The sequence below is a fragment of the Bos grunniens genome, chromosome 2 (assembly GCF_055505025.1).
Source record: "Bos grunniens cultivar Pamir isolate PY7600 chromosome 2, Bosgru_T2T1.0, whole genome shotgun sequence".
In the NCBI taxonomy this organism is placed as follows: Eukaryota; Metazoa; Chordata; class Mammalia; order Artiodactyla; family Bovidae; genus Bos; species Bos grunniens.
In genome coordinates this window covers 1,447,297-1,468,717 of record NC_141166.1, presented here as the reverse complement: position 1 = coordinate 1,468,717, position 21,421 = coordinate 1,447,297, and the positions used below count along the sequence as shown (strand labels likewise).

The following is a 21,421-nucleotide window of genomic DNA, read 5'->3' as shown; positions in this document are numbered from 1 at the left end:
ATTGGATCCTAAAGAGCCGAACATGACTGAAGCTTCTTGGCACACACATGGTTTTTCCGGTAATCATGGAGATGTGGGAGTTGGACCACGAAGAAGGCTGAGTGCCAAAGAATCGATGCTTTCGAATTGTGGTGCTGAAGAGGACTATTCAGAGTCCCTTGGATGGCATGAAGATCAAGCCTGTCAATTCTAAAGGAAATCAACCCTGATTATTCATTGGAAAGACTGATGCTGAAGCTCTAATACTTTGGCCGTGTGATGCGAAGAGCCAGCTCACTGGAAAAGACCCTGATGCTGGGAAAGGTTGAAGGCAAAAGAAGAAGGGGGCGGCAGAGGATGAAATGGTTGGATAGCATCACCGACTCAATGGACGTAGATCAGAGTAAATTCCCGGAGGTGGTGGTGGAGAGGTAAGCGTGATATACTGCAGTCTAAGAGTTGGACACTGCTTGTTAACTGAACACACACACAGACAACTGTTCTTAATGCAAAGAGACATAGGTAAAATGGAGTTGGAATATATAAATTAAATATATATTAAAATGGAGTTTTTTGAATACTAATGTAAAAATAACTACTTGAAGGCAGAAAAGAGGGCTTCCCAGGTGGCGCTAGTGGTAAAGAACCCGCCTGCCGACACAGGAGACGGAAGGGACGCCGGTTCAGCCTCTGGGCCGGAGGATCACCTGGAGGAGAGCCTGGCACCCCACTCCAGTAGTCTTGCCCGGAGAATCTCACGGACAGAGGGGCCTGGGGGTGCATCATGTTGCAAGAGTCAGACACGACTGAAATGACTCTGAATACATGCACACATTTTGAAAATGTTAAGAAATAGAAGAAAACACAAAATATTCATCTGGCCTCAGGAAGGAGCATGGTCTTTTAGACTTAAAAGAGGACAGTATCATAAAAGGAAAAGTGGTCGACTTTTAACAGTGTGAACATTTAAATTTTTTGCATGTTTTAAAATTTTGACTTTCAAAATCAGAAGTCAGATAGCCAATTGCTGGTTGAGGGCGGAAGCAGGATTAGCATCAGATTTATTAGATGTGTGATATTGTGGTATATATTTGGTCTTGGGTTTGTGGCTTCTAAAATGCTTGTAATCCCGAAGAACTATAGGGCCATCTTTTGTGGTGATTTGTTTTCGTTCTCAGTTCCTCAGATAGCTTCAGATAAATAACAGAGGTGAAATGGTATCTTTTGTTACAACAAGCTCGTTTCAACCACACCTGGGTTTATATTAAGTGACTTCTTAAAAGCCCCTAAATCTACTTGATTAGGGCTGGTTGCTAGGAGAATGTATGAGTTGAGGGCTGGAACTTCCAAGTTTCCCAGGAGGGGTGCGGGGCTAGAGGTTTAATTGCTTATCAGTGACCAGATGTAATCAGTCTTCCCTACATAGTTAAACCTCCATAAAAATCCTTGATTCCAGGGTTCAGAGAGAGTGAATCGGTAAAGCCCAGGAGGCGCTAGGAGAGAGTGGCCTCCAGGAGAGAGTGTGAAAGCTCTTCTCCCTCCCCAAATACCTTTACCCAGTGCATCTACTGTATCCTTTTATAATAAACAGTATTCTAGTCAGTAAACTTTTCTCTTTTTAATTCTGTGAGCCACTCTAGCAAACTGGAGGAGGAGGTCTCCAGGACCTCGCGTTGATAGTGTCAGCGTTGAGCTCCACTGTGGGACACCCACTTGCTGTTGCAGAATCACTTGGCGTGGAAACAACACCCACACAGTTGGTGACCGGAAGTGAAGTCCTGGGAGTGAGGAGCACTGGACAAAAACAGAAGAGTTTCTCTTCTAGAAGATGGTAGTTCAGACCTTCAAAAAGAAAATTCCCCAGACTTCAGTAAACAACGAGGCAAGGAACATGGAGAGGCTGAGTCCATAAGATCAGTCCACTAGAGTGAATGCTGCCTGTGGGCAGGAGTTTGTATCTGCTTTGTCCCCTGGTGGATGTCTCACACCTAGAACAGAACCTGGCACAGAGTAGACTTTCGATAAATAATTGATGTGAGGAAAGGTCAGTGAATTTATCACAAAATTTGTAGTATTCAAAGATCTCAAAACCGTGACAGTAATAACACGTCTCCATTCTCAGAATACCAGGTTTTTTAAAAAAGGTTACAGTTCGCAGTGTTCGCAGAGGTACAGTGGAAAGGGTATGACATATTGTTGGTAGAAATACATGCAGATAATGCAGCTGTGTTAACTAACCAGCCTTATCATGGCAGTCCTTTCACTATATATCAGATTATCATGTTACACACTTTAAGAAAGGGAAAAAGTGGAAGCTGACAGATTTTATTTTCTTGGACTCCAAAATCATTGCAAATGGTAACTGCAGCCATGAAATTAAAAGACGCTAACTCCTTGGAAGGAAAGCTATGACAAACCTAGACAGGGTATTAAAAAGCAAAGACATCACTGCCAACAAAGGTCCATCTACTCAAAGCTATGATTTTTCCAGTAGTCATGTTTGGATATAAGAGTTGAGCCATAGAGAAGGCTGAGCATTGAAGGATTGATGCTTTCAAATTGTCGTGTTGGAGAAGACTCTTGAGAGTCCCCTGGACAACAAGGAAGTCAAACCAGTCAATCCTAAAGGAGATCAGTCCTGAATTTTCATTGAAAGGACTGATGCTGAAGCTCCAATAGTTTGGCCACCTGATGCAGAGAACTGACTCCTTGGAAAAGACCCTGATGCTGGGAAAGATGGAAGGCAGAGGAGAAGGGGACGACAGAGGATGAGATGGTCAGAAAGCATCACTGACTCGGTGGACATGAGTTTGTGCAAATTTGGGAGGTGGTGAAGGACAGGAAGCCTGATGTGCTGCAGTCCATGGGGTCGCAAAGAGTCGGACTCGGCTGAGCGACTGAACAGCAGCAGCAGCAGACCCTGAATTCAGTGTTTGTCGGGAGTCTCAGTTGGGTGGGGGAGAGAAGGAGATGGCAGGTAGAAAATTGGGAGGGGCATATTTTTTTAAACCTCGCGCATAGAGAAATACTGAGAATAGGGTGGAGGAGTCACCCAGGAGGTCGATGTGCTAAGTGCGCGTCTGTGCCAGGCGCTCTGAAGATGACTTTTTGACAGCAGTGCTGAGTGCTGTGCGGTTGGTTCACAGCGCTGTGTTCGTGTCTGTGGAGCAAAGTGACTCAGTCGCGCTTACCATTTTCATTTCTTCTCCACTGTGCTTTATCACAGGATGTTGAATGTAGTTCAGTAGGACCTTGTTACTATATGTTTTTATTTAATCTTCATAATTTTATGTAAATATTAATTCCATTTTACAGATGAAGAAACTGAGGCTCTGAGAGAATAAGCCATTTTCACTGAATCAAAGTCTCTGCAGTCGTCGTTAGACTGAGTGTGTGTGGCAGACACTGCTCTACGTGTCCGTTTTTCCTGTGTGTTGATTCACCTACAGCAGTCCTGTGTGATGTGCACACTGCTCTCTGTGCTTCAGAGCTGAGAAGCTGTTAACTAACCATTTAAAGCTATTTACTGTTTTCATCCAAAAAAATAAAACTGAAATTTTAAATAAATTATTTGGGAAACTTTTCCGGGAGCTTTAGAAGAAGAAACGAGCTGCTAGCGTGTGGAAGTTGTTCCTTAAACACGTCTCCCTTTCTTTACGCTCCGTTTCCTAGACACGTACATGCAGTGTGGTCATCAGAGCAGAGCTCAGTGGTCCTTAACTGTGTAAGAGTGTGTGCACTCTACTCTGTGCACACAGTAAAACCTAGAAAAAGTCTGCAGGTGACCCGAGAGGCCAGATGGGTAAGCAGAGCAGCTAACCTGTGCCGCTGTCTCAGGTTACATCATGGTGACGTGCAGGGAGATCGAGCGTCAACATAAACACAACTGGGTCTGTTATTTCTGTAATTTTTTTTTTTTTCCTCTTGGTCAGCTGTGGTCCTATGGTGCTGGATGCTCTAATCAAGATTAAGAATGAAATTGATTCCACCCTGACCTTCCGGAGATCATGCAGAGAAGGTGAGCCTCCGCCTCCCTGTCGCTGGGCTTGGACACTTTTGTCCTGGTTCCCAAAAGAGGCCTGGGCTGGCCAGAGCCGAGTCTGGGGCTACCTGGACGGTGGCTGTAGCGCTTCGCCAGGTAGCCCCGTCACGGGTCACACTTGCTTTTCGTGGGCAGAAGTGCTGGGAGTTTGAATCTGGATACAGGTCCGGGTTTCGGAGTTTATTTCCCTCAAGGAGCTTTCACTTGCGTGGTTACCGTGTCTGGTGGCCCCTGTGAGCGGCTGCACCCTTCAGGGACCAGCTCAGATCGTCTGCCTGAGGCCACAGAGCCCCTTCCCTTGGGGGGTAGTGGGGAATTTCTAGACACTCACCACTTGTCCAACAGGGGAGTCGCGCATCCCCTGCCAGCTCCCAGCGTCACACGTACACAGAGCAGGTGGTCAGTGGGATGTTCTGGGTGGGAACAGCGATTGCTACATTGCGCTGCTGATTCCAGGCTGTGCTACCGACATTGTTCGCTTTCATAGCTACGTACTAGAAAAATATAATTACTCACAACAGTGGAACGGTGATAGAAATGATTTTTTAAATAAGAATTTAAGTAAAAGGAGCTGATTTAAAGAAAACTCCTAAGTAATCATCCAGAGAGTTCTCCAGTGTGGGAAAAACCACAGGCGTGCTGTGCCAGCTGATGATCCTGCCGGCTGTGGCGCACAGACTGTGCGCACTCCACGCTGGGCACTCCACTCGAGACAGACAGGCGCTGCTGTCATTGACTCTTGGTGGAGGGTCCGGGCTTCCAGAAGGACCTGGAGGTGGTGAGTTGGGAGCCAGGACTCAGGCAGAGCTGTCAGATTCTAGAATTGTTCCCTCGGGCGGTACACGCGCTTAGCCTGGCTTGGAAGCCTGGGATAAACCAGAACAGGGCTGCTGGGGCCAAGACCACAAGCCGTGGCTGACTTTGTCCCTAAAATACCTTCCGTACAAGGAAGGGTCGTCAGGGCTGCTGGCCCACCGCGCTGCACACGTGTCCTGCTGTGGCTCAAGCGTTTGAAGTCCTGCTGCTGAGCCTCTGTTGTGGTTCAGCTAATCTTGCAGGGTTGGATTTAATGTAGCCCATGCTGCTGACACATACGATAGTTTGGCTGAATCCTGCTGTTGAGGGAACATCCTCCTGTAATCAAACACCAACCTGACGGCACAGGAAATAAAGACGCTTTTCAGTAACCTTTCTGAGCCAAGAACACCAGGTGTGGCCATGTGAGCCAAAAATAAACAAGGCAGAGTGATATTAATTTTGGCTACTTCTGTTTCCCTTGTTTGTAAAGAGAATTTCCCCGCGAGCCCTTTTAAGGGAAGTTTCATTGTTTTTTTTTTTTTTTTTTTAGAGACGTGGTAGCGGGTTAGATCGAGTAGTCATTTGTAACCCTGAAATACCTAAGAAATTCCATACGCAGGAAATGAGTGCAAGCTAAGGAAATCTCATTTCACGGTGCTTGCTCAGCGCCTTCTTTTGCTTACTTTGGTTTGGTTTCACATTAGTTCATCCTCCTTGGGAAGTCGGTGCTAAGGCAACGCGTGTGGGTTTCATATCCACAGTGTAGGCACCAAGCTGCTTTGTGGAGACAGTAGAATCAGAGCAACCTCTGGGTCACCTGTGTCCAGGCCTCGACTTTAAGATGACCAAGACAGTGGTGATCTGATGGGGTCTTAACCTGTTGAGGGTTTGCGTCCGGTGAATTCCGAGGCAGTCCAGTGGTTCGGACTCTTGAGTTTTCGCTGCCAGGGGTCCAGGTTCAGGCCCTGCTTGAGGAACTAAGACCCCAGAAACCATGCGGCATGGCCAAAAAAAAAGTTCAGTAGGAACCAACACGGTGCTGTAAAGCAGTCCTTCAATTAAATAATTTTTTAAAGTTTTTAAAAATAATTCAAGTAACAGTTACTTTAAAAAGAAACACACAGAAAAGGCTGTTTTTCCTCTCAGCAGACCTGGAGCGAGGAGCTAGGACCCGGGGGCCCTCGGGCGCCAGCAGTGCCATCCTGGGCGGGCACCTTCCAGCCTCAGGGCTGCCCCTGGTTTCACAGCAGGGTTTGGGTCTCCAGCCTTCAGCGCCTCCGTTCTAGGAAGCAGGGGAGGGAAAGGCGGCGGGCGCCTCCGCACGGCTTGTGCGTGTTGGTGCCCCCCGCTGCCGCGGGAGCCTGGCAGGGAGCCGACGCGGTGGGTCAGGGCGCCCCTGTTCCCTCTCCAGGCATCTGCGGCTCCTGTGCCATGAACATCAACGGAGGCAACACTCTGGCGTGCACCCGCAGGATCGACACCAACCTCAGCAAAGTTTCCAAAATCTACCCTCTGCCACACATGTATGTGATAAAGGACCTTGTTCCTGTGAGTTCTGTTTTTTAAGTGGGTTGGGAGGTGTGTGGGTTATGCTGTAGTTCTTCAAGGCAGGTTTCTTTCCTGTCATGAGTTTAATTAAGGAATGTGAATGGCAGAAGATAAAAGGCCTAGAAGATCCTCCAGCCACTCCTTTGGTGAGGATTGTTTGGGAGTAACAGGACACAGAATTTTAGACCTGGGAGTTTCAGAAATGAAGAATTTAGCCCTAACACCAAAGAATTCATGTGGAAAATCTCCATTGGGAAAGCTTTAATTTGCACCCCCCGATATCTGACCGCCTTTCCTGTCCCTCACTGGGTGCTTTCAGGGGCATCGGGAGAAAGTACTGCAGGGTGGGAAGGTTTCTCACGTGGCTAGAGGAGAGGTTTCCTGAGCACGCCTACACGCGACCACTTCTCCTTTCACGGATTTGCACGTGTCTGCCAGAGGAAGAGGCTGACTGCCGCCTGTCACGGGGTGGGAGTGCAGGCAGTGTCCAAGAAACGGGGTACATAAGGGCACCGAGCGTGGCGGTGGAATCTGACCCGTTTCTTCCTCTTCCTGTTAACAGGATTTGAGCAACTTCTATGCTCAGTACAAGTCCATCGAGCCTTACTTAAAGAAGAAGGATGAGTCCCAGGGAGGCAAGGAGCAGTATCTGCAGTCCATAGAAGACCGTGAGAAACTGGTCATTAGTCCCCGTTTATTGTCTGACTTGAGGATTTTGTGGCAGAGATGTTTACCCAGGGGGCTGGGGCGGGGGTGGGGAGGCTGGCGGCAGGGGCAGCAGGAGACGATGTGGACCGTTCCGCGTCTTCCAGAAAGGACCTTCAGAACTAACTGTCCAGGGTTGACGCCCAGCCTTTCAGGGCCCGGCGGGTAGTGAGGGCCTGCAGAGGACCGAGGGCTGGAGGGCCCAGCCTGGGGCGGCGCGGTGCTGCCTCGGTGCCAGGGCCTGCAGAGGACTGAGGGCTGCGTCCGTTGCTAACCGTGCAGGCGAATAAAGCACGTGCTGGCCGTCTGCGGCCCGGCTGCCACCGCTCTGGTTACAGACAGGAGTGAGAGGTGACGGCGGAACCAGGACTAGGACCTGCTGCTCTCCCGACACCACATGTCTGGTAGCGCAGTGTGGGCTTGCTCCCTCTTGGAGGTCCCACACCTGGGGACAGGCTGTGGAGTCTCTGAGAGTGAAGAGGTTATTATCAAGGCTTTAGTCTCTCTCTCTTGCACACTTTTATCTCCTTTAAGAAGTCTCTGGCTTGCACACTCCTCTGGAGAGGAAGAGGTGGGAAGGGGGACCAGAGGAAACAGGTGCCAACATTGCCTCTGCGTGAGGCAGGGACTCACGCTGCCTCGGCCACCGTCTCATTCATTTACGGGGCAGCGCGTCAGCAGGCCGAGTGCGCCTCAGCGGCGGGGCCGCTCCTTGCCCTTTGAGGGTCCCATTGCGTGAGCCGTCTTACTAGCAAATACAGTTGTGTGAGTGAATACATGAATTTTGCCTTTTTAGGTTCTAGGGAATATTTAGCGTGTACTCTCTTCCCTGTTGGAGAAGGAAATGGCAAACCTGCTCCATATTCTTGCCTGGGAAATCCCACCAACAGAGGAGCCTGACAGGCCGCAGTCCATGAGGTCGTGTAGAGTCAGACAGCTGAGCGCACGCTCATGCATACCTCTTCCCCATAAAACATTAAGAAAGGAAAGTCTTTGGGACTTCCCAGTGGTCTAGTGGCTAAGGCTCCAAGCTCCCTGCGAGGGGCGTGGGTTCGATCCCTGGTCAGGAAACTGAATTCCATGTGCCACATGGTACAGCTCAAAAAGCAAGTAGAAAGTCATAGTAAGGATGCCCAGCTCTGTCATCATGGGGATGTTGAGGGTCAGCATGGTGATGTTGCAAGTCAGAGCAAGCAGCCAACTTCTCTTTCAATACTTCCTTATTCTCAGGACGTAGCTCTACCCCTAATTTCTAACTCCAAGGAGTCTCTCATATCAAGGAGACTAAGTAATATGATTATTACTAAGGCTTTGACCTTAATAAAAGGTTGTAAAAGCTGTGATCTTATGCCTTCTAGACAGTGGGGCCGGCTTGGACGCTCACCAGCTGAGAACACAGGTTTTGTTGGAGACCTGTGCTCACAGTGGTGACCATCAACTCTGCCATCTGCTTATGGCTGTCACTTCAGATGTCAGCATGCCCTTCTGTTTTGCCACTTGTAAGCAGTTTCTGTTGTTCCGAAAATCAAAGTCAGGTTTGTTAGAACCTGTTGGGCAGGTTGAGTCTGTGAGTGTGGCAGTGTTAGAAGAGGGATTCCAAAGCAGGCCGCTCCGCCGAGCCTCAGCCTCACCTGTAAGATGGGAATCTGATCACACCCCAGGGTCATTGTGCCCCTTAGATGAGGTCATAAGGCGCCCAGTGCTCGGTGTGGGCTGGCTCTTGGGGACAGTGTTCATGTTCCCCCTGGAAACCTTGAGACCCTGCTGCCCCAGGGCAGAGGCTGGTGTAGACTCTGGAGGCCTCGGCACTTGGGGGGGCGTTTAATTTCTGCTAGACTGCATTTGAGGCAGTAAGGTCTTCTCATGTGTGTGTGTGTGTGTTTTAAGATAAGTAAGGGATTATTTATTAAAGGATAAGTACATCTGGACTTAAGAACTTTGGGCTCTGATCCAGCACATGTCTGAAGATCAGTTCCAGGATCTTTTTTATGAACCTGGTAAATCTCTGCAAACCACTCCCAGGATTTTGCCAAGAAAACTCACGCAGAGCTCAGTGCACTTTGTCCGTGTGCTGACCCCACACGTCACGTTTAATCAGCTCAGGTCACGACTGTCTCTTGCGTGGTAGGCTCTGACCGCCTCTCTCCCCACGCAGGACGGGCTCTATGAGTGTATCCTCTGCGCCTGCTGCAGCACCAGCTGCCCGAGCTACTGGTGGAACGGAGACAAGTACCTGGGCCCCGCCGTGCTCATGCAGGTGAGGCGCCTTCGTTGTCAGGAGGGACGCTGAGGCTCGGGCTTCCAGGACTCCAGAAGGACAGTGTGCCGGAAACCAGCTGTTGTGAGGGGCGGTGTCCTTCCCGGCACCCGCTACAAACAGAGAAGTTGGTCACACCACCTTCACTGGCTTCGATGAATCTGGGGCTTCACCTGCAGAAGGCCTCCGTGTAGTGTGGCGAGGGCCACGCCAGGGGCTGGTGGCTGCGGGTTGGCAGGCCGTGCCGTGCAGATGTTTCAGACGTTCTCCTGTGCAGCTGGCTCTTCGCTGCCCACTTGCCCACTTTCCCTGACTCCATCTGTCAGGAAGCTCCCCACCGCCCTCTCAGGGATTTTCAACATGCAGGCAGGGCAGAGAGAAATTTCACTGAGGGGCAGTTACCTAGTGAAAGGTTGGAGGTTTCCCGGCTGATGAAAGCCTGCAGGGCTGGGTTGAGGGGTTGCTTAGAAAGAACCGCACGCTGCTTTTCATCACCTTTGACTGGGTGTGTAGTTCACAGCTGAGGTCACTGTCTTTGTTCCCAGAAAGCTCATACTTTTTAGATTTGTGGTCAGTGCTTTTCATAGAGCCTTAAGCAACTCGAAAAACAACTTCCTGATTCTCATTTTCCCACAAAAAGAGGAGTTCTGTGGTTCTGTGACCAGTTAGCAGTACTGATCCTGGCCAAGTTAAAGACTGAATAGTAAGGTGTGTCCACACTTGGCACTTAGGCCGGTGTCTGAGTTGGGACGTGCAGAGGGCCTCTCGGCTGCTGCCGGAGCAAGCCTGCTGCTCAGGAGCTGAGTCCGTGTTCAGCTGGCTGAGCTCGGGCTTCCTGGATGGCCACGCTCATGAGAAGAATCAAAAAGTAGATTAAACGTTAAGTCTGTTTACTCAGAGACAGTGAGTAGTGCTGGGAAGGCAGTTAGAGTCAAGCACAGCTTCCCTGCCTTTGCGCTTTCATGATCTAGGGAGGAGGGTAACGAGGGCATGAGATCAGTAGTTGACACGACGCCCCTGGTGCATAATTAGGCACCAGGGACCGGGTGCTGTGGCTCAGAGGTGCATGGGGATCATTAGTCGAGGTGATCAGAAGATGTTATGAAAGGGTGGGAAGCCGTTCTCTGAAAGAGGACGAGAAGTAAAGGGTGTGGAGATGACCTCTAAGCTGGGTGAGCGCGGTGCTCTGCATGCCAGGAGCCTTCCTGTCAGTCAGAGGGCTGCTCCGGCCGGTCAGGGCACAGCTCGGCTCACCAGTGCCCACTCCCCCAGGCCTATCGCTGGATGATCGACTCCAGAGACGACTTCACGGAGGAGCGCCTGGCCAAGCTGCAGGACCCCTTCTCTCTCTACCGCTGCCACACCATCATGAACTGCACGCAGACCTGCCCCAAGGTACGGCCCGCGGCCCCCGCTGACCTGTGCCCCAGAGGCAGAACACGCGGTCACCTCGGTGTGGGCCCGGGGGTGTCGGCGCGAGGCAGGGTTCCCTCAGGCACGGACGCGGGTTCCTGCTCGGATCCGCTGGGCTCGCTCTGACTGCAGGAACCACGGGATGGAAGCATCTGAGCACAGGCGGCCATGGGGGCTGCGGGCCCGCCGGCTGAGGGCTCTGCCCGCCACTCTCTGCCCCGCGGCAGGCCTGTGCTCGCTGTGTCTGCTCTCGGCTCGGAGCTCTGCTTGCTCAGCTTTCACTCCCTCTTCCTGTTCCTGCTCCTGGGCTCGCCCTGCCGCAGCCTCAGCAGCTGCCTGTCTCCTCATTTCTTGGCTTACGTTCCCCAGAGGGAGGCTCGTGGCCCAGCTCAGCTCTCCTGGCACAGCCCACGTCAGAGCCGGCCAGCAGCTGTGGTCTGGCCCGTGGGCGGGGAGCCGCCAGGACCGCCCTCCGCGCGGGACTGTGGATGGAGCAATTTCGTTTTAGAGGACAGGCAGCAAGATGGAAGACTCACGCCCAGCCAGTTAGCGGCTTAAAAAAGAAAAGGCGGCATATCTCAGCAGACGTGAAATCCAGACTGGGCCACGCCACTCTTGGGACCCCTGGCTCCGGTCTGCCCGGCGGGCATCGGCGCGGGGATCAGCAGGGTCTGCTGGGTGCTAATGGCCGCAGGCAGCGCTGCCTGCCCCTACCTGGGCTCTGCCCAGTGAGCCGTGCGGCCCGGAGGTGGCTCACGCCGCTGACCTTCTCAGGACAGGGCCTGGCACGGAGTGAGCGCTCAGCACTGGGGCGTTCTGTGATTTAGAACAAGATAGGTCCTGGACCCACTGGAGCCGGTCAGTCAGAAAACAGCCGCTCCAAGGTGGCCTGGCTCGTGTGCTCATGTCTCTCAAGAGTTCCACACAGCCTCCTGAGGCGCCTTCCTGGGCGAGAGCCTGTGCGTTGCAGAGGGCAGCACACGGGCCAGCCAGGGGCCGACTTGCCATGTCCCGCCCGCCCCTTGGTGAAGAGGGGCGAGCACTGGGCTCTGAGGCTGCACACAGGCCCAGGGTGATTGAGCTGGAAGGGGCCCTGAAAACCGTCCAGTACACCCCCTTTTACACATGGGGAAGCTGAGCCCACGACGGGTCACGGTCGGGCGGGGGCAGGCCTAGAGGCCCGCCACGCGCCTCCCAGCCCAGGGCTACCCTCCTGCCAGGTCCGCGTCAGGCCCTCTTACTGCCCGTCCGAGTCTCAACCGTTTCCTGAGCTGCAGCGGGCAGGCGGTGTACGCGGCTCAGTGGGTCAGAGCGGCAGGAGGTCCTCCCCCAGCCCTCCGGGAAGCCGTGCTGGAGCCAGCTTCCTGGGCGCCCTCGGCTGGCGGGGTGGGTGCACACGGCGATTGCGTGCCCTCTGTCAGCGTCTGCCTTGTCTCGTGTTGTGTACTGATAGTCCAGGGAACTTCCTTTTGAAGGATCAGTTCAAAGGGATACACTTCTGATCCCATAAGCTTTCAGGGACCAATCTTTTGAAGACTGACTTCTCTTTCTCTCTCTCTCTCTGAAGATCTCTTTTTTCCTACACGCTTCAGTTTAAAAGTTAAGAGTTGTCCTAAAATGAGGAGACCGCCACTCGCCTCGGATGAGCGTCTGATTTTACCAAGCACTGGGCTGTCCCCTTGCTGTCTCGGGAGGCTGGCATTCGCTGGGTTTCATTACTGTGCCTCCTGCAGGACAGCTGTCACAGCTGTGGGCCAGGCTGCAGCTCGTCCCAGCGTCACCGCCACTTAACTCATGGAGCTCAGGAAGGGGTAACAGGGTCGTTCCTCCACGTAGTTCTGAGGGCTTATAAAGGCTGGTTTCCGGTGGTGGTGACTTAGTGATAATAGTATGATATGAAGCCTTTAAGAACCTGCCTGCTTCTGACAGTGTGGTCACAGGAGGAGGAGCTCTTCCTGGGCTCTGACCAGCCCCAGGGAGCCTCACTCGCAGGTGTGCAGTGAGACCGGCTCCTGCAGAGAGAGCAGCTGTCTCGGGAGTGGGGATGGGGGGCTCTCCACCCCAGCCAGCCCCGAGGAGTCAGAGGCCGGGGTCTGCAGTCACAGGGCTTGGACCCGGCACCACCAACGGCGGGAGTCTCGCCCAAGGTCATCGGGCTCTTCGTTCAGTTCCACTTAACGTTTCATATCAATGCTCTTCTCCTTTTTTCAAGGGGCTGAATCCTGGGAAAGCTATTGCTGAAATCAAGAAGATGATGGCAACCTATAAAGAGAAGCAGGCTTCTGCTTAACTGCCGTGCTCAACCTGACTGTAGCCGGCTCAGAATGCAGTTCACCCCTGAGTTCCTTCAGAGGCCGTGACTTCCCACAAACACAGCGTGTACAATAAACACTCTAAGAAATAAATCAACGTTATTCTAGTTTATTAACAGAAGCAGGCCTGCTCCTTCCACATGCTGCAGCGGGAGGTGCAGCTGCCGTGAGGAGGGGCCCGTCCTTGAAGGGGACCTGGCTCCAGAGCTGAGCCCCCGTGGGGAGTGCGTGGGCACAGGTGCAGAACCGGTGCTGCAGGGCCGGGGCTCGCTCCGGGCTCTGCTGCCCCGTGTGCCCGTCCTGGGGGGTGCCCCTTGGCCCCCAGAGCGCGGCGCCTCCCTCCCTGGGGTGCTCAGTGACCACTGGCCCGTGGAGCGCAGCATCCTGGCTTCTGCAGCTCCCAGGATTAGAATTACCTAAAACCACGTCTCTGTCTCATGGAGACGGCGGTACAGAGTCCCCCGGCATAGCTGTGAGCTCCGGTTCCGCAGCGGCACGCCAGAGGCCTGGACGTCAGCGGGAAGCGTGGATTCCCGCCGCGGCCGCCCTGGCTCTGCGCTGCCCCCAGAGTGGTAACGCTGAGACGACAGTGGCGGCTCGTCAAGTGAAAACCAAGCCCCTCCAGTCCCCAGCTTTCACACCCCTGCTGACCATTCACGTCGTTCCTCCAGAGCCTTGTCATCTCAGACGTGTGAAGTTCTTCATTCCCTTCAAAAATGAGGTACAAAATAGTAGCAAGTTTCTGTTGTTTTTCCTCCTCGTGGTAAAATGCACAAAACTTACCACCTCAGTCGTTTTTCAGTGGACGGATCAGTGGTTTAAGTACATGCGCATTATTGCACAGCCCTGTCTCCAGAACTATTTTCCTCTTGCAAAACTCAAACTCTGCCTGTTGAACACTTAAAACTTCTCCGTCCATAGCGCCTAGCCAGTCACTCTACTTTGTATTTCTGTGACTCCGACTACTGTACCTCACAGAAGTGGAATTAGACGGGATTTGTCTTTTTTGTAACACCTTTCAGTCAGCATAGAGTTCTGCAGGTCACTCCTGTTGCGGCGAGTGTCAGAATCCCCTTTTCCAGGGCTGAAGAAGCCCACTGTACACAGCACGTTTTGTTTATCCGATAGTCTGTTACTGTACGCTTTGGTTGCTTCCACGCCTTAGCTACTGTGAGTAACAGCAGCTTTCTACTTTTACCCTTAGGGTATATAAGGTCCACGGTGCTACTAAAGATGTGTGCGTATGTGAGTGTGTGTGTGTGTGAGTGTGAGATTTACCTTCAGCTTTAGCTTATTTACCCACTGGTTCTCTGCTCTTTGGCAAGGATGTAATTTATTTACCCGTTTCCAATGCACGTTCCAGTGCATTCACTCTGAGGGATACTCCAAGGCTGTTTTTCAAGTTGTAGCACTGAGATTATCCTGGAAACAAAGGCTTCTTGTATCAAGAGGCTAAGAAAAATGTCTGGCTCACTGGGAATGAACCTTAATGGGCATTTCTGACTTTAATAGACAGTTCGGACTTCGCCGGTGGTCCACTGGTCAATAGTCGGCCAGCCGTGGAACGTCCCTGGTGGTCTGGTGGTTAAGACTCTGCACTCCAATGCAGGGGGCACGGGTTTGATCCCTGGTAGGAAGCTAAGATCCCGCATGTCATGCAAGAAGTAAAAAGATCTGCCTGCAGGTGCTGAGAACAGTTTCGATCCCAGGTCCAGGAAGATCCCACAGACCGAGGGGCAGTCACGCTCAGACACCACAACTGCTGAGCCTGTGCTCTGGAGCCCGCTCCCCGAGAGCCTGCGCCCCAACCAGGGACGTCACTGCAGGGAGCACCCCCCCCCAACCAGGGACGTCACTGCAGGGAGACCCCCCCCAACCAGGGACGTCACTGCAGGGAGACCCCAGGCTACTGCAGCTGCCGAGCCCGCTCCCCGAGAGCCTGTGCCCCCAACCAGAGATGCCACCACAGGGAGACCCCAGGCTCCGGCTGTTAGAGGAAGCCTGTGTGCAGCGACGGAGACCAAGCCCGTAAATAAAGGGACAGTCCAAAGGCACTCGTCTGGTACTGCAAGAGGTGAGGGCAAGGCTTGTCCCCTCCTGCCTAGGAGCCAAGGTCACCAAGAAAAAAGGAACAAACATTAAATTACTAGAAATTTAGAAAACAGTCTTCGCCCTTCCATTTGCTGCTATTGTTCAGTCGCTTGTGCCCACATCTGCTCCCCCATGGACTGTGGCCCACCAGGCCCCTCTGTCCTGACTGTCTCCTGGAGCTCGCTCACACTCACGTCCACTGAGTCAGTGACACCATCCCACCACCTCATCCTCTGTCGCCCCGCCCTTACACTGTGTGTGTGTGAGTTGCACAGTCGTGCCCGACTGTGACCCCATGGACGAGTCTCCAGGCAAGAGTACTAGAGTGGGCGGCCATTTCCTTCTCCGGGGGATCTTGCCAACCCAGGGATCGAGCCCCGGTCTGCTGCACTGCAGGCAGATTCTTTACTGTCTGAGCCACCAGGGAAGCCCTAACATTAGCATCTCAGAATTGTTGACCACCTCAGTAAGAACACGCAGTACAGTCTTCAGATGTTCGAGCTCCAGGTTTGGAAGTGAGAACTGGAAAGGCCTCAGACAACCCTGCGCACCCCGGGCTGGGCGGCAGTTGGGCAAACACCGCCTCGCAGGCCTGTTCACACGTAACTGATCCCTGACGGCCTCGGGGGGAGGCCACATTCCTGGGCAATTTGATTTTGCTTCTAATCTCTAGACCTGTAGGGAAAGATGGGTTTTCTCGGGACTAATTTAATGGTTTTAAAGATGAGTTCTGAGCCAGCCAGCTACTGAGGAGAAGCAGGGGAGTTGCCTCTTCAAATCAGCTTTGTCAGACGTCAGGTTTGCAACCATAGATCATTCTCTCACCCCATTTAAACTTGAGCTAAATTAGAGTACGGTATCGACTGGTCGTTTAATTTACTGCTTATTTAATCTTCAATTGGACTGCAGGCGAATGTTCTATTTTAAGTCACAAAGACTTTTCTAATAAAACTGCAGACTTGAACAGGGACGGTGTTTCGTCCTTCACGCCACTTCTGTGCCCTAATTGTGTCCAGCTGATGTGCTTCCACTCGCAAAAAGGCATCCTGTGGAATGCTTTGAGTTTCTCTAAGGGCTGAAGCCAGCCACCTCTTCTTACTCCGTCTTTGGGCAAGTTGAACCTCTGAGCCTCTATTTTCCTATCTGTAAAATGGGGATTAAGAGCATTTGCCTCTCAGAATTGTGGGTAAAGTCTCCATAAGAATAAATGGGGGGCTTCCCTGGTGGTCCAGTGGTTAAGAATCTGCTTTGCAATACAAAGGAGGCTGGTTCAGTCCCTGGTCCAGGAAGAGCCCGCAGGCTGCCGCAGGTCCCCGGGCACCACGACCGCTGAGCCTGCGCTCTAGAGCGCATGAGCAGCAGTCACTGCACTGCCCTGGAGCCAGCGCTCCACAGCCAGAGATCCCACTGCAGGGGAAGCCGATGCACCTTAGAGAGCAGCTGCTACTCGCCACAGCCAGAGAAATCCTGGCCCAGCAACAAGACCCAGTACAGCCAAAAACAGATACATAAGCATTTTTTTAAAAATATGAGTTGTTACCATCCCCCCAAAAAAGTTTGTGAGGTATGAATGTGTTAATTGAACTGATGAGGGGAAAACGCCTTCACAGTGTATATCAAATCATCATATCGTACACTTTCAATATCTCACAGTTTTCAGTTACGCTGAAAAAACTTCAAAAATAAAAACACATATGAAAAAAATAAAAAAAACACATATGAGTTTAAAAAACTAATAATGTAAAAAAATGCTTCTAGCTTGCACTTGAGCAGATGCTCTGTAAACGCAAGTAACTGGTTTTCTCAAATACCTACTGTGTGGAAAACTGAATCACATTCCAAGGTGATCAATTCCCTGGGAACTCCTTGGTGGTTCAGTGGTTTGGACGCCTCTTTGACTGCAGAGGGCCCAGGTTAGATCCCTGGATTCGGGAACTGAGATCCTGCGAGATTTGGGCACCAGCCCTCAGGACCGTCACAACTGGTGTATTTCCAACGTGGCCGGAGTGGGAGACCCCCCGTGCAGAGGGCGGGCTGTCTGTGCAACGCTAATAATGCTCCCTTCTCATCGCCCACATCGCACTGACGGCTGGATGCCAGGAGGCTGTGCCACTGACACCCGACAGTCAGGTGTTCTTCCCGCCTCCTCCCTGCCCAGGAAACTACCAGACTGACTGCTGAAACTCCACCTGATCTGTCTAGACAGCCATCATCTTGTCATGGGGTTTGTCACTAATGAGAAAATCCCTTTTCTTGCAAAGATGTAGTGAAACCAGGGAAACAGAAGTTTGGCAACGCTCTAGAGTAAACCAGTCCAAATTAGTGCATCGTCAGGCCTTCTGCCACTTGGCCTGCTACCCGATTAAATATAGATATATCCCCCAAAGCAGCATCTCCCCAGATAGCAACACTAGGGGAGTTTTAAGCTAAGGGTGCACGCATATTCGTGAAGGGGCTTGGGCAGGCAACAGAGTCCAAGCTTTAGTTGATTGAAGTCACAAGAGTTGGAAAAGGTCGACGTCAGGTTCCAGTTGATCTGGTGGTTGAGCATTTCAGGCTAATCATCACCATTGACACAGAAGTTGACATTTACAACTGATGTATTATCTTTGCTAGTGTTACTTCTCTTGCCTGATAACAATCCTTTATTCTTTTGTTCCCTTAAGATCACTAGTTACTGAGACCTGGTCTAGGGCAGGCATCACGCGCAGGCTTAGATCACAGAATGGCTTGGACCAAAATGGCTTCTCTTACGTCAAGAAAGCCGTGCCTGACGTTCTTTCCCCAGGGCTCCCCTACCCTATTTGGTTACAGAACCAGGTATATTATGTCCTTCCTGTGGGTCCTCGAGGACCCAGCCGCAGCAGGGAACCTCCTCCCTGGGTCCTGGCCCGCAGACCGCCCGGTGACCACAGGGAGAGCCGCTTCCCCAAAGGTGACCCTGGGCAGATGCAGGGCCTCACATATCCTCTATGGTTTGGAAGGAAGCCTCCTTTGGCCTCCTCCCGTAAAGACCGTGGACCACCTGGCAGCTGTGGCTCCTTCCCAGATGGCTCAGAGGTTGGAGTCTCTTAAATGCCAAGTGAAAATGAACGAGTTAGTGGCTCAGTCGTGTATGGCTCTTTGTGACTCCGTGGACTGTAGCTTGCCAGGCTCCTCTTTCACGGAATTCTCCAGACAAGAATACTGGAGCGGGTGGCCATTCCTTTCTTCAGGGGATCTTCCCAACCAGGGATCATATCTGGGTCTCCTGCATTGCAGGTGGATTCTTTACCATCTGAGCCACCAGGGAAGCCCCAAAGAGCCATACAAAAAATAAGGGACAAATCTTGAGATGCAGTCCCCAAGCCCCTGCTTTTAGGAAGCTTTTAGCCCAGCGCCAGGACCTCAAGAAAGCTGGCTCCTGCCACCCCGTTTCAAGAGCTTTCATTTCACAGAGGAAGAGAGAGGCTCAGAGAGGGAAAGTGACTTTTTAAAGCTCTCACAGTAGACACAGCTGATGCGCATCCAAACCCAGGTCTCCCCAGGGCCAGGCCCAGCCCCTGGCCACTGTACCACGCAGTCTCCTGGTAGGGACATCTGAAGAAGTCATTTATGCAGGACTGTTGCAGGAATGGGGACCCCTTCCGGGGCCCAAAACTGGGCTCTTGTCTAACACTAGGAAATGAATCGTCCGAGGAGGCACGTGTGCTGACAAAGCAAGAGACTTTATTGGAAAGGGCACCCGGGTGGAGAGCAGGAGGGCAAGGGAACCCAGGAGAACTGCTCTGCCGCGTGGCCCGCAGTCTCGGGTTTATGGTGATGGGATTAGTTTCCGGGTGGTCTTTGGCCAATCATTCTAATTCAGAGTCTTTCCTGGTGGCGCACGCATCGCTCAGCCAAGATGGATGCTGGCGAGGGGGATTCGGGGAAGTGGACGGACACGTGGTGTCTCCTTTTAACCTTTCCCGAACTCTTCCTGTTGGTGGTGGCTTATTAGTTCTGTGTTCCTTATCAGGATCTCCTGTCATAAAACAGCTCATGCAAATGGTTACTATGGTGCCTGGCCAGGGTGGGCCATTTCAATCAGTGTGCTTCCCTTAACAAAATCAGCCGTCCAGCCTGCCACCAAAATCAGGGTTCCCTGGTTAAGTGGTCTGCACTGGCACCGAGCTAAATTCTGAGGGAGGAAATGGGGGCTCAGAGGAGTAAGCTGCCCTCCCTGGGGCGTCAGCAGAAGAAATGGGTCTTCTCACCTGAACCGAGGGAAGCTGGCCCCACGCCCCGGTGTCAGCCTGCTCCCCCAGCCCCAGCTGAGCAAACGGCTCCACTGCCCCACCTGCTCAGAGCAAAACTCAGTGAGGAGAGGCACCTTTGATTCCATTCCTGCACCTCTACCTCCCATTCATCAGCAAGTCCTGCCAACACCCTCCCCTTTGTCAAATGGATGGACTGAGTCCCTGGTTTGTATCAGACACTGTCAAAGCCTTCCCTGTCCTTCCCTGGAGTCTCTCCCCACACTGGTACTCCTCATCACAGCTGTCTCCTTGCAGCCCTCTCCACTTTAGGTTACTTTGGAGTTTCCTCTGCTTGCCCCCGGCTGCTGCCCCTGTCTGTTCACCCTTCTATTCCCAGCTCCGAGAGCCGCTCCCAGCTTTGCAGAAATGCGTAATGATGCGCTGGGCCCAGTTCCAGTCTCTATGTGATCCTTCCTGGTTTGCCCTGGAGCCCAGGGTCTCTAATCCTTTGGAGATCCTTAGTCCAGAAGCCTCTGACCCCCGGGTCAGAGGACACCATCTGTGCCTGTCACTATGGGACGACGTGCTAACGCCACATACAAGCCCGGGGTCTTGGTGCTTTTCGGGGGCTTCCTGTTCCCACCTGTGCGGGCTTGTCTGCAGTCATGCTGTGAGGCTTCTGAGACCCAGGTTATGCCTCTGCTGTTTCTTTATTTTTAAATTCTTACTTATTTATCTTTGGCTGTGCTGGGTCTCTGTGGCTGCGCCCAGGATTTCTCTGGTTGCAGTGAGCGGGGCGCAGGCCTCTCACTGCAGCGGCTCCTCTTGTTGCAGAACACGGGCTCTAGGCACACGGGTTTCAGCAGTTGCAACATGTAGACTGAGGGGCTGTGTTGCGTGGGTTTAGTTGCTCCAACACATGTGGGATCTTCCTGGACCAGGATCACACCAGTGTCCCCTGCACTGCAAGGCAGATTCTTAACCGCTGGACCGCCAGGGAAGCCCCACCTCTGCCATTTCTCTGGCATTTTAGAAGCATTCTGTACATCACTGCAGAGCCTGCCCGTGGGCACACACACCTCTGTAGGGGTGTTTCTGAGACGGAGTCTCCGGGCAGGTGTGTCTTCTTCCTTTGACATTTATCCAGTACTGCCAGGCATTGTCCCAAGGGCTTTACATGCTTTTCTCTTGTAAGCCTCACAGCAGTGTCAAGCAGGTATTGCTCACGTCGTCATCCTCCTAAAGGTCAATAAATGATGCCCAGGGGGACTTCCGTGGAGGTCCAGCGGTTAAGACTTCACCTTTCAACTTGGAGGGGGGGCTGCGGATGTTTCACCCCTGGTCGGGAAGCTAGGCAACATAAAACAGAAGCAATATTGTAGCAAATTCAATAAAGATTTTAAAAATAGTCCTCATCAAAAAAATAAATAAATAAAATGTAACTATGCTTTTAAAAGAAAAGAAACGAGACGCAGGCTCAGTGGCTTTCCGGGGTCACAGAGCCTAGAAGAGGGGGCGCAGCTTGAACCAGCGTGCCTTGTACCTAATGGGGGGCGGGCCGGGCTGGTCTTACCTGTGTGTCTCCTAAGGGTCAGGCTCCCAGGTGTGAGTCCCTTGTGTCTAAGCATCACCTCTGTGTGTGAATCCGAGCTGTGTCTGGGTCCTGGGAGTCCAGCCTGTGTGTGCGAACCCACGTGTGTGTCTGAGGTGGTTGTGTAACAAGGCCGTGCTGCTACCCCGGGGGCCCTGGTGTAGCTGGGTCACACCCTGTACGCGAATCTGGGCGGGAAGGCAGGGCTGCGCACTCGCGCTTGCATCTGAGGACTAGATCTCTGAGTGCGCCCGTGTTCATGCGTCTGAGGGTCGTCCTGTCGGGTCTCCGTCTTCCCCTCTCTGTGCGCCTCTGCCCCAGGGCTCCCGCTCCTGTCTCCGGGTGCCCAGGCCCGGCGCGCGGCGGGGCCGGCTCGGACTACAAGTCCCGGCGGCCCGCGGGGCGCGCGGACGCAGAGGGCGGGGCTTGGCCGGACGCAGAGGGCGGGGCTTGGCCGGACGCAGAGGG

The 21,421-nt window shown here is 52.6% G+C and overlaps 1 protein-coding gene and 2 long non-coding RNA genes across 7 annotated transcripts in view; 1 reads left to right on the top strand and 2 right to left on the bottom strand.

Moving 5' to 3' along the window:
• Positions 1–13,147, top strand: part of SDHB (succinate dehydrogenase complex iron sulfur subunit B) — a 39,772-nt gene extending 26,625 nt beyond the window's left edge. For 3 of the 4 annotated variants that reach the window (XM_086324949.1, XM_086324955.1, XM_086324961.1), the window contains 6 exons: positions 3,912–3,997; positions 6,231–6,367; positions 6,930–7,046; positions 9,228–9,329; positions 10,602–10,724; positions 12,955–13,147. In XM_086324949.1, coding sequence (XP_086181075.1) covers positions 3,912–3,997; positions 6,231–6,367; positions 6,930–7,046; positions 9,228–9,329; positions 10,602–10,724; positions 12,955–13,032 — 643 coding nt within the window. In that variant the 3' untranslated portion in view covers positions 13,033–13,147. Of the gene's footprint in view, positions 1–3,294; positions 3,998–6,230; positions 6,368–6,929; positions 7,047–9,227; positions 9,330–10,601; positions 10,725–12,954 lie in introns of all 4 variants that reach the window. The other variant, XM_086324969.1, reaches the window with a different exon arrangement.
• Positions 9,231–10,884, bottom strand: LOC147377230 (uncharacterized). Its single transcript, XR_015136358.1, has 2 exons — positions 10,749–10,884; positions 9,231–9,442 (listed from the first exon to the last, which is right to left on the bottom strand). It is a non-coding gene; the product is annotated as an uncharacterized LOC147377230 (long non-coding RNA).
• A 5,686-nt stretch (positions 13,148–18,833) lies between the features above and the next one.
• LOC147377228 (uncharacterized) lies at positions 18,834–21,357 on the bottom strand. Of its 2 annotated transcripts, none has more exons than XR_015136335.1 (3): positions 20,936–21,357; positions 20,442–20,712; positions 18,834–20,320 (listed from the first exon to the last, which is right to left on the bottom strand). It is a non-coding gene; the product is annotated as an uncharacterized LOC147377228 (long non-coding RNA). The 2 variants fall into 2 exon arrangements; XR_015136332.1 differs by having other exon boundaries at positions 18,834–20,325; positions 20,936–21,342.
• Between the last annotated feature and the right edge of the window lie 64 nt (positions 21,358–21,421).